At 36.2% G+C, this 19,987-nt stretch overlaps 1 protein-coding gene across 1 annotated transcript in view; it reads left to right on the top strand.

Moving 5' to 3' along the window:
- LOC137616661 (mucin-2-like) overlaps positions 1-19,987 on the top strand; it is a 31,929-nt gene that overhangs the window by 1,903 nt on the left and 10,039 nt on the right. The window contains exons 2-10 of the mRNA XM_068346592.1: positions 6,372-9,482; positions 10,367-10,531; positions 12,559-12,733; positions 13,790-14,072; positions 14,703-14,852; positions 16,186-16,365; positions 18,272-18,414; positions 18,829-18,964; positions 19,328-19,495. Of these exons, the coding sequence (XP_068202693.1) occupies positions 6,372-9,482; positions 10,367-10,531; positions 12,559-12,733; positions 13,790-14,072; positions 14,703-14,852; positions 16,186-16,365; positions 18,272-18,414; positions 18,829-18,964; positions 19,328-19,495 (4,511 nt within the window). The remainder of the gene's footprint in view (positions 1-6,371; positions 9,483-10,366; positions 10,532-12,558; positions 12,734-13,789; positions 14,073-14,702; positions 14,853-16,185; positions 16,366-18,271; positions 18,415-18,828; positions 18,965-19,327; positions 19,496-19,987) is intronic.

The following is a 19,987-nucleotide window of genomic DNA, read 5'->3' as shown; positions in this document are numbered from 1 at the left end:
CCAGCCAAGCAACGGCTATCTAAGTAGGCAAAACGAAGAAAAATGTTTTATCAACACCGGCAAGTGATTATCAAGATGTTTTTATTTGTATGGATTCCGCCACTTTGCGTCTCATTATTATTATTATTATTATTATTATTATTATTATTATTATTATTATTATTATTAGTCAAACTACAGCCCTAGTTGTGATAGCTGGATGCTATAAGGCCAAGGGTTCCAAGGGGGGAAAATAGCCCTGTGAAGAAATGAAATAAGGAAGCAATTAACTTGCATGAGAAGTAATGAATAATTGATATCCGACCAAGCTAGGTCCAGGGATGGCCAGGCAATGGCTGCTGGTGACTATGAAGAGAGGTTTATGCCAGCCCATACACCATAAAAAACATTCGCTGCAAGTTTGAACTTCGGAAGGTCCAACGATTCAACTGCCCGATTAGGAAGATCATTCCACAGCCTGGTCATACATGGAATAAAACTTCTAAAATACTGTGTAGTATTGAGCCTTATGATAGAGAAAGCATGGCTATTAGAATTAACTGTATACCTATAGTCCATTTCTTTTAGCGATGCATATTTGCACCGACTCGCGGCGGTGCCCTTTTAGCTCGGAAAAGTTTCCGGATCGCTGATTGGTCGGACAAGATAATTCTAACCAATCAGCGATCAGGACACTTTTCCGAGCTAAAAGGGTACCGCCGCGAGTCGGTGCAAATATGCATCACTAAAAGAAATGGACTATAGTATTGCTTTGCAGGAGGGTACTGTCTGGGAAGATTTGAATGCAAAGGATACACTCGGGCACACTATTCTATCTTATTTCTCTTCTTCTTGTTTTGTTAACGTTTTTATAGTTTGTATAGGAGATATTTATTTGGATGTTACTGTTCTTAAAATATTCAATTTGTTTCCTTATTTCATTTCCACACCGGGCTATTTTCCTTGTTGGAGCCCTTGTGCTTATAGCAGCCTGCTTTTCCAACTAGGGTTGTGGCTTAGCTAATAATAATAATAATAATAATAATAATAATAATAATAATAATAATAATAATAATGATAATAATAATAATAATAATAATAATAATAATAATAATAATAATAATGATAATAATGATGATAATAATGATGATGATGATGACGATAATAATAATGCTGATAATAATAATAATAATAATAATGTTAATAATAATAATAACAACAACAATAATAGTAATAATAATAATAATAATAATAATAATAAAATTAAAATATGCAGTGTCAGCGTAACTGTCAGTCAAGAGTTAAACAGTTTTAAAGATTACGTCAATCATTTATTGCCTTTTTTATGACACATCCGTTGATGCTGTGGTCCATTATCCATCTTAAATGTCGAGGTAACCTAAAAGGTTGCTTTAAAAGGTCATTTTTTTTCATGTTTTTTTTTTTTCCATTTTGTATTTCCAAACAGTTACTAACAGTTACTTCTTGATAAATGCTCCCAATAGCGGTGACGTCATTCGTCCGTTAAGTTGACTGTTATAGAGATGAAAACTTATAGAGATGAAAACTTGATATTGATGAAAACTTATAGGTGAAAAGTTATAGGGATGAAAACTTATAGGGATGGAAACTTATAGATGAAAAGTTATAGGGATGGAAACTTATAGATGAAAACTTGATATTGATGAAAACTTATAGATGAAAAGTTATAGGGATGAAAACTTATAGAGATAAAGACTTGATATTGATGAAAACTTATAGAGAGGAAAACTTGATATTGATGTAAACTTATAGAGATGAAAACTTGATATTGATGAAAACTTATAGATGAAAACTTATAGGGATGGAAACTTATAGGTGAAAACTTGATATTGATGAAAACTTATAGGGATGAAAACTTATAGTGATGAAAACTTATAGAGATAAAGACTTGATATTGATGAAAACTTATAGAGAGGAAAACTTGATGTTGATGAAAACTTATAGGGACGAAAACTTATAGGGATAAAGACTTGAGATTGATGAAAACTTACAGAGATAAAAACTTGATATTGATGAAAACTTATAGTGATGAAAACTTGATATTGATTAAAACTTACTGAGATGAAAACTTATAGAGATAAATATTTAGCCCTTATTTCTGACAGGTCATGTACACTAGAATTATAGAATTCTCCCGGAAGTTTTCTGACGATTAGATAAGCAGTCTTCAGAAATAGGGAATAATTCAAAAATTTTAAAGGTTGTTCATGGAATGGCAAGGGAAAAGTACAGAACAATGTCCTATACTTAATTTTTTTTAATGAGGCACATTTGCACTTGACTCGTAGCAGGGCCCTTTTAGCTCGGAAATGTTTCCTGCTATCTGATTAGTTAGAATGATCTTGTCCAACCAATCAGCGATCAGGAAACTTTTCCGAGCTGAAAGGGCATCCTTGCGAGTCGGTGCAAATATGCCTTACTAAAAAGAGTTTACTATAGACCTAGAGACTGGCCATATATACATATGATCAGCGCCCAAGCCTCCTCTCCACCCAAGCTAGGACCAGGGAGGGCCAGGCAATGGCTGCCGATGACTTAGCAGATAGGCCTATAGGCTCTCCCAAACCACTCATCCCTGGCTCACAAAGATGGTGAGGTTGCAGACACTACTAGATACTATTGAGCTTAAATCTGTCTCGAACTCCCGTCTAACAGATTGCCAGGCAGGGACTTTTTTAATAGGCTACCAAAACAACAACACATACAGCCGTTTCTGGTCCACTGCAGGACAAAGACCTCAGACATGTCCTTGATTTTAAAACGGATGTAAAGCGGATTTGCATAAAGATTTTTTTTTTTTTTTTTTTTTTGTGGGGGGGGCTGGAGGTATGCGCTCATATTTTTTCATGTTGAATAATGCAGGAGACTAAATTTAGAAAGAAAATTAATTATGAATGACAATTATATTGATAATCAAAGAAACATTTTGGGCTAATATATATATATATATATATATATATATATATATATATATATATATATATATATATATATATATATATATGTATATATATACACGCATATATACACACACACATATATATATATATATATATATATATATATATATATATATAGAGAGAGAGAGAGAGAGAGAGAGAGAGAGAGAGAGAGAGAGAGAGAGAGAGAGATTCATAAACAATATGTTAATTGCAACTTAAATGTAAGACACTCAATTTAAAAAGAAAAATAAATTGATAATATTCGTACTGGTAATCAGAGAAACATTCTGAGCTAATATACATATAGATTTTTTCAACAATATCAATGATATAAGCAATTATCTTGCTGACTCATCAGCAACAGAAGGAGCTTAGAGTTAGGTTCATTTGCCCCGGATATTTGTGATGTCTCAGCTATAAAAGCACGTGTTTTTAACACACCTGCGCACACCTGTACTGTAGAGGGGACATTCACCCAGTGATTTGAGTGATTACAGGAAAGAGGTGTAGCTACGTATTAAGTAAGTGTAGAAGAGTCTCTCTCTCTCTCTCTCTCTCTCTCTCTCTCTCTCTCTCTCTCTCTCTCTCTCTCTCTCTCTCTCATGATAGTCTGTCCCGTTGATTGTGTTTTAATGGTCCTCATGAAAGGCAGAGGCATGTAACAGTGACAATGCCCTAGAGAGTCTTAACTATATATACATATGATCAGCACCAAAACCCTCTCTCCACTCAAGCTGGAACTAGGGAGGGCCAGGCAATGACTGCTGATGACTCACAAGGTAGACCTATAAGCTCCCCAACCCACCTCCTCCCTAGCTCATAAGGATGGTGGGGTTGCAGACACCAAAAGAAACCATCGAGCTTGAGCGACATCTGATCTCCCGTCTAACAGATCACAAAGGCCATGGTGCATGTGATGCTTCATATGATTTCCAATGCTGTACAGATCCGTTTTAACGTTGTTACCAATTTTATGTATTCTAAATTTTTAAAATTATTTCTCATATATTTTTCGTTATTTTTCTACTTTCCTTGTTGGAGCTCTTAGGGTTGAAGGGTTATGGCTTGGCTGATACTAATGATAATGATAATAATAATAATAATAATAATGACAATTAGGCAATGTTAGGTCTTCTTTCCCACCGTTATCCCTAGATTAAGGGATCGGTTGCCCGATGCGTCCTCTCCTATGCCTTCTATCAGTGGCATCCTCTTCCACCAAACCTCTTCTCTCCATATCATCCTTCACCTTACCTTGCCATCTAATTCTCAGCCTCCCTTTTAATCTTCCTCACTAACAGGTTCCTACCAAGGCCTCCTTACTCCCGCCCCACCATCCAGCCTCAATGCATTAGGTCTTCTTTTATTAACATGCTTTTTCCCCCATTTTGTATGGGGTATGCACGGTTGATATCTTTTTAAAGGACTTTGCTTTGGCTTTGGGGTAGACCTTAGTCCAGATCGGCTGCCCTGCCTGACATCGCTCAGACCCTGGTAGCGTATATTCATGTGTTGTACCAGTCACCAGAATCCTTCCTCCCAGCAGCGAGGTTAAGTACAGTACTTACTTTGATGGCTGCTTTTCCGGTCCCATACAGCAGGGGAACCCCACTCTCTACAGGACCTCCACTGTCGTTTTACCCTGTTCGTTCAGAGTTTATAACATTTCATATCACATATTGTTCATTTACTGTTAAATCGTCACTGTCAAAAGACTCATGAAATAGAAAGTCTTCAGTTTCCTCTTGAAAGCCTTAATGTCTTCAATCATTCGAATGTTTCGTGGGAGCTTATTATACAGTCTCGGGGCCGCATATTTAAAGGCTCTGGAGCCTAAAGTAGACATAAATCTAGGTTCCAACAGTTTGAAGCCATCTGTAACTATTCTCGTGTCGACACGATTTGTTGGCTGCGCAATGTGTAGCAATTCTCTTTAAGTATTTTGGATGCCCGGTTCTGATAACTTGGTGGGTTATTGTACATATTTTAAATTCAATTCTCGCTTTAATCGGCAGCCAGTGTAAATCGATTAGTATAGGGGTGATTTCTCTAGGTGGGACACCCTTTATCAGTCTTGCTCCTCTGTTTATTGTGTTTTGTAATTTCTTAAGTTGCACTTTTGGTAAATTGTAGTAGACAGAGTTGCAGTAGTCAATCCTGGTAATAACATGGTTTATCACAAGTTTCTTTACAGAATTTTCGTCCAGGTACTTTTTTATAAACGCAATATTTCTTAGGTGATAACCAGCAGTTTTTATTACATTATTTATTTGGGCATTTAGAGACAGGTTACAGTCAAGAAATACACCTAGATCTCGAACTTTACTAGATATCGGCACCGAATCATTTTAATGTTCATTTGAATATCACCTAATTTTCTCACTCTGTTTCTCTTGCCCACCACCATGAATTCAGTTTTGTTCTCATTTAATTTTAGTTGTTTAAATGTCATCCATTCTCTAACACTATCAAGGACTCGGTTTAGAGTTTCAGTAGTGTCATCTATATCATTTATGGAGAAGTAAAATTGTGTCATCTGCAAATAGTTTAAACTTCTCACCATGCCTTTGTAGCATACTCACTTATAAATGGCTGACAACTTATACCTTGCTTCATTTCTTTCGATTCTCGTGAGCGTTTTGTATGCTGAGGTGTGTGGTGCATTTTCAAAACCAAACACTGATTTGGCAATAAGCGGTTGGCTCATTTCTAAGGAAACCTCTTAAATATATTCGTGAATTTGAATGCTATTTTGTTTACGCAGTTGCCTGGAAAGGATTTGATTATATTTTGACATGGATTTTAGTTTCATTTTCATTTTCATGAGATATTAACTTTTCAGGGCTTTTCAGTATGTTTTTTTTTTTTTTTTTCATTGATTAGCTCCTTGGTAATAAGTAAATGAAAATAGAACAAGAAAAATACAAAAGAAAAGCAAGTCTATGTGAGATTATTTCTTTCCACATGCCCTTATTATCCACCTTAGTTTCAGTTGTGATTAGCGTTATTTTTTTAAGTGTTTATAGATAGTTTTTTTTTTTCCCATCAAAATGACTCGATTGTTTTTAGAATGTTCTGTTTTTTTTTTCCTTCATAAAAACCTAATAGGTTATACCAGTCACCTGTCTTTGTTTACATATCATCTTTACTTGCCTTATCTTCCATATTCCTTTTATATGACATGTGAAATTGCAAAATATGTTTTAACCAAAGTATGATTATACCTATTCAAGATTTATTATGAAAATGTTAAGTGCAACTACTTATACCTATTCAAGATTTACTATGAAAATACTAAATGCAAATGTTTATACCTATTTAAAATTACTATAAAGATACTAAGTGTAATTGATTATACCTGTTCAAGATTTTCAATGAAGATACTAAGTACAATTTCTTTTCTTCCAGGAGCGATAGGACAGCTGAGTATAGGAGAGTCAAACTCCTTTTTATTAGAAGACTTAGAGCCAGCCGAGGTCACTACGCTGTCATCAGATATTGTTGTTGGCGAAGAACCCCAATTAGCAACGGAGTCTCCTCCTGCTGATACCGAAGATGCCATAAATCCAGAGGCAGTTAGTGATTTGGAAGACGGGGCAGTAGTTTTAGAAGCAAGCGTTTCTGGCTTTGGCCGCGAGATAGAAAGTGATGCCGTCACCGAGACGCCTCTTCTGTCTTCTGCGCCAGAGCTTACAAAACGTATATTAGTCTCCGGGACGCCTCCTGCCACACCCGTACCTGATTCCACTACAACAGCATTCAGTCGACATTCCTCTCTCGTCCGTTTTCTCTCTGATCCAAACACTGGATGGTTACCAAATTGGCCAGCGCATCTGTTACCCAGTAGTGACGATTCTCCCAATCCAACTATCATATTTCCCTCGGAAGACGGCAATGCCCCAAATCCGACTATAATATTTCCCTCAGAAGCTGATGAGGTGCCTGCAGCAACTCCTGTGCCTTTAATTGAACCGTCATTAACTGTAAGCAAGGTACCTATCACACAGTACTATTTTGACATAACTTCTGTAGGTCCTGCACGTCCCGCAGGACCGCTATACGACCCTGAAGAACTTGATTTGTTAGGATCACTAGATCCAGGAAATGTACATGACACCGATGTTCCTGCTGAGGAGCTTGCTTCCAGTATACCAGAACTGCAATCAAGTGCTGTAATACACTCTGCAGAACCAGTGTCTGTTACACCAACGCTACCAGATCCTGAAGTTTTACCTGTAACTGAGTCACCTGATGAGATCTTTGAAATCTTATCAAACAAAACCAGGGTCCCTGGAGCTCCCACAGAAATTCTACCCTCACTTGAAACTGAAATTGTTGGTAATGATTTAACCAGTGAAAGTTACAACAGCGTTACTGCACTTGCATCAGACATTCCCAACGATCTTAATCCTACCGGTGGACTTCAGCCGTCACAGAGCCTTCCAGATCTCCAAGGGAAAGAGGAAACTGAAACAACAACACCATTTTTGACAGACCCGTCGTCAACTTTAACATCGACTGATCCAATAGCAGTTCTAACTGAGGATCCTTCAGGTATAAGTGCAGCACTGCCAGATTCTTCAGCAACCTCTACTTCACATCTTTTGAGTGGCAGTGAGCTAGTATCTAGCCCCAGCACAAACTCAATAGGTAGCATAAAGCCTACCTCTGCCCGTCCTTTGCAAACTGCTAATATTTCTAGAACTCCTTTGTGGATGCTTTTATCTCAGTCAGTGCCCACTCAATCTTTAACTACAAGGGCATTGCACACAACTCTAACTTCTCCTGTAGTCAGTGTTCCAGTGACAGATACACCGACTACTACTGTCCCTGCTTTAGTCTCTTCTGATGAATTTAGTGATGCAGCTGGAGAAGTGTCAGTAGACACCGACCTAGTATCTTCTCTTCTGATCGACTCCAAGTTCACTAGTCCTTTTATTGAATCACCAGCAACCACTATAGATATATTAGATTCAAGAACATTACTAGAAGACTCTGTCTCTTCCATAGTCCCATCTCTTAGCTTATTTTCACCTGAGATATCAGCACACACTATTACAGATACCCCCGTATCTATTGTTCCTACAGAAATTATTACAGAATCCTATAGTCCAGCTTATACCCTAACGAGTTCTCTTGTTTATGATTCATCTCTTGATGAATCTCCTTCTGTTGCTGAACCAGTAAAGCCCTCAGATATTGATATTCCCACAACTCCAGCTACAGATGAAATATCAGAAAGTAACATTTTCATTCCAACTGTTACCCCTCCACTAGAAGAAACTGAAATAAGTAATATTTCTTTGACTACTGATAGTGAACAAGCTAACGTAACAGAGGAAAATAGCACCACTCCAATAACAGTGCCTATTGATAGCTCAGAGACTCCTCCTCAGGAAACTAACATTGATAACCCCTTAAATTCAACCCTAGAATATCATGAAGGTCCAGGAGAACCTTTAATAGTACCTAAAGAGGATTCTTGGCCGCTAAATTCTTCATCCGATGCAGAAGAGGGAGTACCTATTGCAACCAAAATTGACAATGATGATTGGACCCCAGTAGTTGAACTTACAGAAAAGTCTGTTAATAATACCACAGTAGACCCTACATCCACTTTGAATTATGATGATGCAGTATCCTCTTCTGTATCTTTAACACCTCCTGAGCTAATTGGGGGTTTCATACCTATAATTAGTGAAACTAATAATCCTGATTCTGAACTTTCGAGTGAACTAATGCCTGAAAATACTAATATTTTATCTACTTCAGCTGTCACTGCTTTAACTACTAGCACCTTTGCACCAGCTAAAAGCCATAGCACTATGCTTAAGTCACCTTCTTTTACAGATTCATTAAATGTACATGTGTCTAGCGTTTTTGATGACCCTATTCTTAGTGTTGAACACCATGATACAGATGAGCAACTAGTTTCCAGTGTCGTGTCCATAGATGGATTAATATCCTCAAATCTTTTAATGTCTACAACTCATTCCCCAGAACTTGACAGTGAAACCACATCAGTACCATTAACTCCATCATTTGATGTTTCAGTCACAGCTTCAGATTTACCAGTCAGTATTAACATCCTACAGTCAGAAACAATGACAACAAACCTTGATCCCTCAGTGATTGTGGTAGAGTTACCCTCTTCGTCTTCCACGCCTGTCTTCGACACAGAAATCATGCCTTCCCCAACGCCTACTGTATCAGAACCTTCAGTATCAATGACTGAAGGTGCCAATATGACCTCAGTCCCTTCTTTTGCATCTGTTGATCCTTCCCTTACTGAGACATCCCTTTCCCCATTTGACCCCTCGCCCTCAGGTGGAGAGGACCCTCTACCATCCCCTATCCCCTCACTCCCTACTACTCCAGACTTATCTTCCCTGATTATCCCAACAGCCACAGAGGAGAAAGTTGAGGTTTCAACAATTTTTCCAAATCCTGAAATAACCTTGGAGGAAGAAGAGGCTGGACCAGAAGAGGGCACGCCTAAGGAGGAGCCTCCCCTGAAAGGTGAGTAATTGCAAGAATTTTGTTGAGATTTTAAAAAGGATTCAATTGTTCCCAGCTCCAACATTTCAAGAAATTCAGTTTTTCCCATCTTCAACTTTTTAAAAATGTTAATAACTCCCAGCCCCAACTTTTTGAGAAATTAAATTTTTCCAAGTTCTAACTTTTTAAAAATTTCAATTGCTCTCATATCCAACTTTTTAGGAAAGTCAGTTTTTTCCAGGTTCCAACATTTTAAAGATGTCAGTTGTTCTAAGATCCAACTTGAAAAAGAAAAAAATTTGTTCTAAGCTCCAAATTTAAAAAAAGAAAATAAAATGTTCCAAGCTACTCTTTTTTTTTTTTTAAATTCAATTGACACCATAAATACAGTATATATTTTATGATCTTAATGTATGAAAATAAAAGAGCACTGGTGAAAGAATGGAAAGGCCAAAAAAATAGTTTAGTCTTGATGTATAGAAAAGTACTGAAGGAAGAATGGGAAACCACCCAAAACATATGGCCTTAATGAATAAAAAAGTATTGGTAGAAGAATGGAACGACACCAGAAAATATGGTTAAAAAAACATTGGTTGAAGAATGGAAAACCACCAGAAAAAAATTATGGTAAAAAAATAATTAATGTAAAAATGGAAAGCTACCAAATAATATATGAAAAAACACTATTTACATTACCTAAAACATTTTTATAGTGACCATAACTGATTTTTTGGGCTAGAGCCATGTTGTCCTGATGGAAGTTCCTCAAAGACAGCTTTCTACTTTGGATATTTCTAAGTATCCCAAGTAGAAAGCTGCCTTTGGGGAACTTCCATCAGACCAACATGGCTATCTCACGCAAAAATAGATTTTTCCTGTCAAAATAATTTTTTTCCCTCTTCCAGAACCTACAGAAGGCTATGAAGAAGAAGGCGAAGTAGTCTTCCCAGAAGAACCTCCTTATACTACAGAGAAAGAAATAACAACCAAAACACCTGAGTTCTCCACCACCCCCCTCCCACCTGTAACAACAACTCCCAGTACATTAAGTGTAACTATTCTGTATCCAGGTGCGTCACATGAAACCTAATGGGGACTTTTGAATTTTGAAGTGATGGCCTTAAAGGTCTAAGAGATTTCACCTAATAGGGACTTTTGAACTGATGCCCTTAAAGGTCTAAGAAATTTCACCTAATGGGGACATTTGAACTGATGGCCTTAAAGGTCTAAGAAATTTCACCTAATTGGGACTTTTGAACTGATGGCCTTGAAGGTCTAAGACATTTCACTTAATGGGGACTTTTGAACTGATGGCCTTAAAGGTCTAAGAAATTTCACCTAATTGGGACTTTTGAACTGATGGCCTTGAAGGTCTAAGACATTTCACTTAATGGGGACTTTTGAACTGATGGCCTTAAAGGTCTAAGAAATTTCACCTAATGGGGACTTTTGAACTGATGGCCTTAAAGATCTAAGAGATTTCACCTAATTGGGACTTTTGAACTGATGGCCTTGAAGGTCTAAGACATTTCACTTAATGGGGACTTTTGAACTGATGGCCTTAAAGGTCTAAGAAATTTCACCTAATTGGGACTTTTGAACTGATGGCCTTGAAGGTCTAAGACATTTCACTTAATGGGGACTTTTGAACTGATGGCCTTAAAGGTCTAAGAAATTTCACCTAATGGGGACTTTTGAACTGATGGCCTTGAAGGTCTAAGACATTTCACTTAATGGGGACTTTTGAACTGATGGCCTTAAAGGTCTAAGAAATTTCACCTAATTGGGACTTTTGAACTGATGGCCTTGAAGGTCTAAGACATTTCACTTAATGGGGACTTTTGAACTGATGGCCTTAAAGGTCTAAGAAATTTCACCTAATTGGGACTTTTGAACTGATGGCCTTGAAGGTCTAAGACATTTCACTTAATGGGGACTTTTGAACTGATGGCCTTAAAGGTCTAAGAAATTTCACCTAATGGGGACTTTTGAACTGATGGCCTTAAAGATCTAAGAGATTTCACCTAATTGGGACTTTTGAACTGATGGCCTTGAAGGTCTAAGACATTTCACTTAATGGGGACTTTTGAACTGATGGCCTTAAAGGTCTAAGAAATTTCACCTAATTGGGACTTTTGAACTGATGGCCTTGAAGGTCTAAGACATTTCACTTAATGGGGACTTTTGAACTGATGGCCTTAAAGGTCTAAGAAATTTCACCTAATGGGGACTTTTGAACTGATGGCCTTAAAGATCTTATGAGAAATAAGGTCTCCCAGTGTATATTTTTAGAAAGGGGTACAGTATTACTATTTTATTTAATTTTCATAATGTCTCCCAAATGTATATTTTTGGAAAGTGGTACAGTACTACTATTTTATTTTCATTTCCTTTAGATTAGTGTCAGCCAATTTGGTTGCAATAGTCCATCGATAAATTAGCTCTAGTCACATTCTACCAAATCTCTGTTAAAATTTGAATAGGCTTACAAATTTGATACTACCTTGTACATAACATTTGACACTTCCAGGACTAAGCATACATCTTATTAAACCAACACAGTGTTTATAAGAAAATTCTATACATTTTATACTCTTCTACTTTAATCCCTGAGTGATTGCAGTGTTTGTTTTTTGTGTGTGCTGCCTATTTGAAACTGTTTTCATTCATCTTTTCTTGAGTGCCTAGAAGCGTCTTGCTATTTTTATGCTTATTAGATAACTTTAGTGTTTAATTTTATAATTCATCATCGTGTAATATATTAACATTAAATAAACCTGATAAAATAATGATTATCTTGCTTAATAGCAAGTGGTATTGATAGCTTCTGTTATCTTTAAAGATAATTACGGTAAGAAGTAATTTTGACCGTATTTTCAATGCATAACCTGAAATACTTTTGCAGATGTAAAATAGAGTAGCAGTTTTTGTTTTGATTTCATTAACCATATTTTCATAAAGACTCTTGCCTTGTTTATGACAGTTAAACTTATAACATTCAGTTCTGTATTATTTGATTCCACCTACACCATTGTGGAAAGCATTTACAGTTTTGATATGGTACTAATGAAAGAACCTTTTTATTCACCCATTTTAGATTCCAGACCAACTCTGACTACGTCAGAACAATTCCCCAATGGAACAGTGTACGAGCGCCCGTTGCCATACGTCAAGGCGCTGGTGGCCTACAGTCAGTCTGATTTTTGCCAACACAAAAACAACTTCAGATCAATGTTTGCTGAGTGGATTAGCCAACACTTGCAAGAAGATTGGTACGTTTTCTTTTTATTCATTTTTATATTTAGTTGTATCCCTGTAAAATTTAAATTTGAATTACTGTATATTCAGTCACTTAGAATTTATTGAGTAGAACAACATTCTACTGCAGTGCTGTAGAATTCGTTGACTGGATGCAATATTGGATTGCAGTTCTGTAAAATTCTCTTAACTAAAATAGCCTTCAATTGCAGATATGTATATAACATTAACTTGAACGACTATTGATTATGACAATGGTTTGAAGCTCTGTAAAATTCCTTGATTGGGTCGATATCCAATTGCTGCTCTGTGGACTTAACTTAACAGGACTGACATTGTTTGTCATTTTGTGCAATTCCATGAATGGAAGGACATTCAATTGCAGTCCTGTAGGATACTGTAACAGGAACCATGTCTATCTGTAGCCTTTTAAAAGCCCTTGCCGAGAAGGACATTGGGTTGTAATAGTCTTACTAAATTTGTTAGGGAAACATTTTATGGTCTCTTACACTTATTTTTGTACTTCAAGAATCTTTGACCGATTCAGACTTACAGCTTTGAAATATAGGAAACTGCAGAACTACAATAGGGGAACAAAAGACAGAGAGGAGTTTTCTGAGAGAGGGAAGAATTACTGAAATGGTTTCATAATGCATAACTATAACACAACAGATTAAGAATAATTAGTCAGATGACACAAGTACAGTATAAGATACTTTATGAAGTCTTTTATATACCCTCGCTATTTTTAGGTTGAGAAGGATTATATGAACAACAGTAATTTGCTGTCAATATTGCTTAAGGTTTTTTTTTATTTTCTTTAGTTATCTTTAGCATTCAAGAAAGTTATTACTCTATCTAAAATTCCTTTAAAATTCTTTATGAAGTCTTTTATATACCCTTTCTTTTTTAGGTTGAGAATGATTATATGAACAGGAATTTTCTGTCGAAACTGGTACAAGTTTTTAAATATTTTTTTGATTATCCTAACGTTTAAGAAAGTTATTATTCTATCTGAAATTCCAGCATTAAGAAAGCACCCATTTGAAATTTATTCCCTTTGTTGACAGGCCAGTTTCCCCATCGGAAATCGAGTTCTTCAACATGCCGGACTGTGGCATGAAGACGCCTTCTGAAGACGAACACATCAACCTGGTACACGAAGGCGTTCCAGACCCTGAAATGGATCTGGGAGAGAAGATGAACTCGTCTCTCGATGAACTGGATGAGGTGACCAGTGTTTACTTCTACGTTACCAAATCTGGAAAAATTAATCCAAACTTGACGGAAATGTTCCCCCTCTTCCCTATGGATCTGGAAATCAGTGAGAACCTCACATATCTGAAGGGAAAGGTATGTTAGGGTTGAGATTTTTCTTGAATTTTCACGTGGAGTGTTCACTATCTAACTATTTAAGTAGTCCAGGCTCTACTATATACTGTATCAATATTACTATTGATTTTTAAGGTGAAGGGCTCACTACAGAAGTATTTTAGTGGTCTAGGTTCTACAGTTTATCAATATTATAAGTAGTAGTATTAGCATTAAATATTTTTGTTGCCCTATAAATTCAATGGTTGTCATATGATTGCATTTAAAATAATATCTGTACTGGACTTCAGGAGAGACAGGAGCTTGAACAACAAGAAACTGATACATTTTCTAATTTCCCAGTCTTTTACTTAGAAATTTTATCATACTTAAATTGCTTAATTACTCACTCTTAGTATAGTCAGTAATAAACAGAAATGTGACTACCATCATTCGTTTTCACTCTTTTTAGTCAAAAGTTTATTTTCTTCTTTACAGTACAGCAACATATATTTTTCCCTTTTTTCACACGTGAAAGTTACTTTATTATAGTTTCACGGCCCTTTTGACTTTTCCCATTTAGATGATCGAACATATTGATTGATAATAAGATAAATACACACTCATTAGATATCAACATTAACTGTAATCATCCCCCATTCCCTGATGCAGGTGTCACAGCTGGAATTGGTTCGTCCCGGAGAATCCAGCGACGACGAGCTGCTGCCAGATGAAGAGGCATCCATTGGCACGTCAACCATCGTCAGCATCGCCATCGCAACAGTAGTGATGCTGTCCATCATCACAGCCATCATATTCTTTGTAAGTTTCCTTCATGGTAACCAAGCGTAGGTTGTTTGTTAAGGTCAAGTTTAGCTTCTCTGTAGTGGAGTCATAAGCTTTGTTAAGCAGCAAGTGCTGCAGTGCGCCTAAAGCAATGTGCTGTAGGTATTACTTGAGGGTCCTAGCAGCGTTTCTTAAACCTCTATAGCTGCACTTGTTTTTTATCCATTAATTTACCTCCATTCTTCCTTCCTTTCTTCCATCTTCCTGTCCAATCTCTTCTAAATTTTACCTCAGTTTAACTTTATGGTTTTACTCTGGATGTTCATTTGGATAAAGACATTCCTGGACGTGCACCCTGTCATACTAGTAAATGGAAAGTTCCTGGGTGTAGCCCTACTGACTAATAATGCCATCTCTCCTTACACTATATGTTTGCTCACTCGCCACGCAGCAAGAGTGTGAAAGGGTGCACTACTCAGAGCGAGATGTACCAGGAATACATATGTCCAAGTTTTGGGGGACCTAAATGACCTCACAGACCCCATTGGATGGCTTATATAGCCCAAATTCATAATCCAATCTATAGTCATAAGTGACAGAATTTTGTTTATGACTATAACATTCATAACAGGAGTGAATTATGAATTATTTATAGTGGTATTATGTGATGGAATAATTAAACGTGAAATTGGAGATCGAAACATCCACAAAGGAATTCCCTGGCTGAATATTTTATGATTTTGTAAGATTGAGGTTTACAGTATATAATGAAAATTCGGGATTCATGACAAAATTCCATGTTTGAATTATATACAGTAAGTTTTTATGTTTGAATTATATATGTGGTGTTTATTACTTAATTTCATGTACAGCACTTTTTACAAAAAAGAGACCTTGCCTGAATTACCTCACTGAATTATTTGTGATAGAATTCCATGACTTCAGCTTAATTAACAGAAAGTGTTGATGATTACATTCTAAGACAGAATTATGTAATTATACTTTAGAATATCATGTTGAAAGCATACATAGAAGACATCAATGACCTAAGAATGGATTTAAGAAACTCATGACGAACATGTTTATATTCGAATACCATGATTGTAGTATGTATAATAGAAATCCAACACTGAAATTTGTGGACAATTTATGTAATATAATGATGTGATTGTTATATAATAGAATTCGTCGGCTGAATATTTTATGGTAACATTTTATCAAAGGAAAATTCCATGTTTGAAATATTTATAAGGGTATTAATTCCATTAGAATTTGATATCCGTAATTTACACATTAAATTAAGTCATTTCGTCAGAACTATATATCTTAAAAATCTTTGGGTATTAATAAAGTGTTTGCATATTTCCAGATGATAGTGAAAAAACGAGGGAACACAAACAACTACTACGGCCGCCGTTGCACTCCTGTGAGCATGGATGCGTACAGTATGGACAGCGTGTCTGTGTACCACTCATTCAGAAGAAAGAGCAAAAGAAGAGCTTCTGGAAGATCAGTCAAGTCCTACTTGAATCAGGCTTTTGATGATCCTGTGAGTATTTTAGTAGGGAAGGGTTTTAAATGAATTAAGGAGTACTGTACTAGGAAAAAATTCAGTGCTACTTTAGTGTGAGGTCTACCGCACTTCAGTGTGAGATCTGCCTCCCGTTAGCACTTTAGCGTGAGGTCTACCTCCCGTGAGCACTAACGATGACGGCTACTTAACGTAACCCAACCTAACCTAAAGGTATTCTTTTAAATTAGCAGGGAGAGCGGGAGCGACAGGTCACGCGGTAGACCTCAGGTTTCACGTGGGTAGGCTACATGTGGCGGTAGACCTCACGCTAAAGTAGCACCAAAAATTTTTCCATTTTACTGACTGCCCAAAGATTGCCCCTTTTTTATGACTGGTGAACTTTTCTAAGAGAAATGTGTATGAAAGTAGAATTCATCTCAGGGACTTTATCTAGCCCATATCCAACCAATAGCAAATGGTAGTACTGTATTTGATATCTAAGAAAGGACTATCATATTTTGATTATAGTATAAACAGGTTTTCTTTTTTAGACCACGATATTTGAAGCTTTTATTTTCCTATTAGTGTAATATTTCATGCCAGTACAACAATGGTTACATTCAAGCTTTCATTGAAACATAGTTCATCGTTGCCTTTCATTATTAGTAAGTCTAAGTACTTTACTGTAAGAGTTTTAAGCTCAAACTTCAAAATATTTTTATATTTACGATAATACCAGTAAGTCTCACAACTTAACATAAACAGTAAATTTTTTGTGGTCAGTCTTTATAATTATTATTATTATTATTGTTATTATTATTATTATTATTAGCAAAGCTACTTCCCAGGTTGGAAAAGGAGAATGCTACAAGCCCAGAGGCTACAACCGGGAAAGTAGCCCAGTGAGGAAAGCAAATTAACTATATATAAGTAATGAATGAAAAGTGTAAAATGTTTCAAGATGATTATCAATGTTAGAATAGATCTGTCACATATAAACTATAAAATGAGACTTGTGTCATCCTGTTCAACAGAGAAGAATTTACAAAAAGTTTGAACTTATGAGGTTCCACCAATTCAACCACCAGATTAGGGAGATCATTCCACAATCTGTCACAGCTTGGATGAAAACTCTAGAATACAGTACTGTATAATTAACTGCGTACCTAGTACTATTTACCAGATAGTACAGTCTTGGAAGATCTGAATGCAATGGTTGGTCTGAATTATGAAAAATCTTATCCAACATGCATAAGGAATTAACTGAACGACAATACCAAGGAGTGGTATCCAGATCATGAATAAGGAATTTAATACACAAGTTTTATAAAATGATTTAATCTTTCATTCTACCATATTTAGTGAGCTTTGTCTCGTCTGTCTTCAGCTGCTGACTCACACTTGGGAATAAAGAGGTCCTGAAAACTTGGGATGATAGACAATTTAACTTTTTTTATAAATTCATTGATGATACAGCTGAGAATTTAAACCACATTCTTGTTGGTGTTACACATTAGTCTCATTTCATAGTTCATATATGACAGATATTTTTTAATTTTGTTACTGATATTGACATATTCTATATTTCTTATTCATTATTTCTCATGTATAGTTTATTAGTTATTTCTCTATTACCATTCTTCATTAAACTGCTTTTCCTGTTTGAGCCATTGGGCTTGTATCATCCTGCTTTTTCAACTAGGGTTGTAGCTTAGCTGTTAATAATAATAATGATGATATTTAATAATTATAATAATCTGTGTCAGTAAATATTTAAAAAGTCTCTGTGAATGAGAAGTTTAATGACAATAGTTTATTTGGGGTTGAGCCATGTCGTCCTGATGGAAGTTCACCAAAGGCAGCTTTCTACTTGGGTTCTTTCTCACCCAAAAATAGATTTTTCCTATGTCAAAATTTCATTGCTGTGTTTCTTCTTTTCCAGAATGGGCCATCCCGTCCACTCAACTTTGCCAAACTCACACACTTCATATCGGATATTGATGGAGTGCACGAAGAATTTTCAACAATACCAGTAAACATGCCGAAATATGACGAACTCCCTGCGGGTGTTGAAGACAAAAACAGGCGAGTGATGTTTTTAGGTTTAAGTTCACTCTGTATCTTCTTGCATTCTTGAGCTTACAGTAAATGCTCTCTCTCTCTCTCTCTCTCTCTCTCTCTCTCTCTCTCTCTCTCTCTCTCTCTCTCTCTCTCTCTCTCTCTCTATATATATATATATATATATATATATATATATATATATATATATATATATATATATATTCTTTATTCTGTATTTTCATGGCTTCTACTCCTTATTTTCTTTTACTTTACAATTTACTAGTCAACTTTATTGCTACTTTTACATATTCTAAAAGATATGAATATAAATTCAAAGGATTTAATGTTAATTTCACTTCTTCTTTAGGAAGATTTACTGAGATTCATGAATGATTATGCGTACGTAATGAAGCCTCTAATTCTACCTACCTTTTACAGGTATGCAAATGTTATACCTGTCCCAGAGACGAGAGTCCTTTTGAAGTGTATAAGAGACTCGCCAAACTCCGAGTACATCAACGCAAATTACGTCAGAGGTCCAAGAAATGAATCCAAGTATTATATTGCTACTCAAGTAAGTTTTATACTTTGAATGTTGTTTTGAAGAAATTTCTGATGTCCTTCCCACTATAGTATTTTAGAATAGCTACTATTCTAGGAAAGTGGGCATCTTTAATGGGGTAAAATTAGTTGACCCCCTAAAAATCAGCATCTAAATAATGAAATAGAATTTATAACCTCAAGAAGGTATGCCTGCATATGATCCAAGAAATTCCACGTATTGTTACGGAAGCAAAACATTCTACATAATGAAATAAGAGCAGACTAGACTCATTTTGTTCCTTATAGATGCTTGTTTACTAATTCGATGCTATTTTATGCCCCTTTTTTCTCCATTTTATCGTGTGTGTCTTTAATAACTCTTGATTTTTATCAGGCTCCTCTAGATGACACAGTTGCTGACTTCTGGAGGATGATCTGGGAACAAGAGACGCGAGTTGTTGTAATGCTGACAGATTTCGTTGAGAAAGGCATTGATAAATGCGCAGACTACCTGCCACCTTCAGAAACATTAGACTGTCACCGATTATACGGTGATTTCCAGGTCAGTTACATATTCGTAATATTCAGTCAATTATCTCCAGTGTGCTGTGGAAGATGTGATGAATTTTTTTTTTGCCACTTTGTTAGTGCATGATTTTTCAATATTTAACTTAGCCGGTGATTATATAAGCTGCAGCTCTGCTGCTCGACAGAAAACTCTACGTTAAAAATCCGCCAGCGATCGCTATGCAGGTAGGGGGTGTACTTCAACAGCGCCATCTGTCGTGCAGGTACTCAGTACTCATTGTAAACAAAGAACTCAATTTTCTCTCTGTCGTGCCACCGGCAAGACCTACTAATTCGCTGTTGCTAACTGGATTGGTTTTCACAACTATTTGGTGAAGTACACGTTTCTAGTTTTGAGCTTTCGCTGTGCAGGCTTTCTCTTCAATAAATCCTTGCATTCTTTTTTTGATATCGGATTATTTGTTGATGACCTTGGATAGTTTTTGAATTCCCCTTTGACCAATTCAAAATGGCTGACCTTTCTCAA

The sequence above is a fragment of the Palaemon carinicauda genome, chromosome 22 (assembly GCF_036898095.1).
Source record: "Palaemon carinicauda isolate YSFRI2023 chromosome 22, ASM3689809v2, whole genome shotgun sequence".
NCBI classification, from domain to species: domain Eukaryota; kingdom Metazoa; phylum Arthropoda; class Malacostraca; order Decapoda; family Palaemonidae; genus Palaemon; species Palaemon carinicauda.
Note: the sequence above shows the minus strand (reverse complement) of the source record. Positions and strands in the feature narration are given on the sequence as shown.